General features: G+C 50.3%; 1 protein-coding gene across 1 annotated transcript in view; it reads left to right on the top strand.

Annotated features, from left to right (window-relative positions):
- Window positions 1-1886, top strand: part of GTF3C1 (general transcription factor IIIC subunit 1) — a 79505-nt gene that overhangs the window by 21969 nt on the left and 55650 nt on the right. The window contains 1 exon segment of the mRNA XM_045286128.1: window positions 365-488. Coding sequence (XP_045142063.1) covers window positions 365-488 — 124 coding nt within the window.

Here is a 1886-nt window from a genome sequence, read left to right on the forward strand (position 1 = left end):
TGGCCTTCCTGCGTAGTAACTCCAGCTTCTCCTGGTTTGCGGCTGCATTTTTGTCCACGGTGAGTCCACTCCCCTTCCAGTGGACTCGCAGGTTGTTTTAGATGGTTTGCTGGTACAACCAAGATTACGACGAATCACTTTTCATCCTTTTTTTTTGAATTCAGTTTATCTTAAGAAGCACTCAAGGGTTCATTTTAGGTTGAATGCATTCACCGGTAGAATCTTTTTGAAACCCCTTCTGGATTTTTAAAAATTAAAGCGATCCTTTATATTAGGCCCTGAGCTTCTGTGCGTTTCTGTGACTCTTTAGACGCCTCGGCACCTTCCTTGTGCCTCACCGTCCCGTGGACATTCTCTTTGGCAGGGTCTGTGTGAGAGGACGTTTAAGCGCCTGTACCAGTACATGCTGAGTGCCGGGCTAGGGAAGGTGGTGTCTCGTCCCTTGCAAGAAATCCACCCTGAGCGTGGACCCTGTAAGACCAAGAAAGGTAAGTGTGGTCTCTGCCCCTGCTGCTTCTCTCTCCAGAGCCTCAAGCCTTTCTCATCACCCAGTGATGGGGCCACACATTGATTCCACAGTGCTAGCTCTCCGTTCAGAGATCATGACCAACGTATGTAAGGTTAAGTATCCGTTAGCGGGAGAGGCAGCATTTGAACCTTCTAGGAAAAATGGTGAAACCAAAATCCACTGCCACCGATTCCATTCTGACTCATAACACTGTGTAGGGTTTCTGAATCTATAAACCCTCACGGGGACCGATGGCTTCATTAACCCTCCCCGTGAACTGCTCACCGGATGGTTAGCAATGCGTACCCACCCAACAGGGCCACCAGCACTCCATAAAGTATGCTAAGGACTAGGTGAAACCAAAGATCTTTCGGTCTTTTGTTTTCCCTCCATTCTTACTGTTTGCCCTACTCTATTAATACTCCTGACTTACCAACGTCGTGTAAAGAGCCAGAGCTCTTAGTAGAAGGTGACAGGTGGAATATATGCCTTTGTCCGCCCTCCTCCCAACCCAGCAACACCCCCAGCTCTGCCAGCATGACGGCAAGAGAGATGGGAACGGAAGAAACCGCAAGGCGAATGGGACAAGAAGTGACAGCAGAGAGAGTTCTCACCATTGTGGAAGCTCGAAGACAGATGGACAAATGGAGCTGCTTTGAGCCGATGGGGGAGCTAACTGTCTGTGAAGGGAGATCGCCAAGAACGGGCACCTCCATTGACTGGAGCTGGGCACAGAGCCTGGTGGGTAATGTGTGAGAAGCAATTGCACCCCAGATCGCCTCCCTGGCTCTGCACAGACATGCACGTAGCAAGCTTTATTCAAGAAACTGAACCCCAGAGTTGATCTAGAAGGGGCTGCACTTGAAAAGCTCTGGACTCCCAGACAGGCTCCTCGCTGAACCAGAGCCGACATGACAATCTCCATGCCTCCTAAGGTGAGATCCACTAAGCTGCCTCTGCCAGGTTTGTGCCTAGAACACTGGCAACCAGGCTCACAGCCCGGGGCCAGAGGCTAGAGACCTTTCTGCAGAAAACGACCAATCCAAGAGAAGAGTACTCCAGATAGAAGTTTGGGGGCTTCCCAACAAAGCCGCTGCCCGGTGCCTACTCCTCCTGCACTGAAGTCCACGCCGTAGCAACCTCTCCCTCCTCAAAGACAGCTTCTTTCTGGAAGGGGATGCCCAGTTGTCTACAGATGGGCTTTGGGTCCCCACTCCGCCATGTCCCTCATTCTCAATGATGGTTTTTTTTGTTCTGTGATGCCTGATACCTGATCCCTTCGACACCTCATGTCAAAGGCAGTTTCTAAGCAGCATTTTAATGCTTCACCAAACATCCCCGAGGAAAACCCAAATATGCAATATGAGAAACTGTAATC

This window comes from Echinops telfairi, unplaced genomic scaffold (assembly GCF_000313985.2).
Source record: "Echinops telfairi isolate 266 unplaced genomic scaffold, ASM31398v2 ScPeMD7_5;HRSCAF=22, whole genome shotgun sequence".
NCBI classification, from domain to species: Eukaryota; Metazoa; Chordata; class Mammalia; order Afrosoricida; family Tenrecidae; genus Echinops; species Echinops telfairi.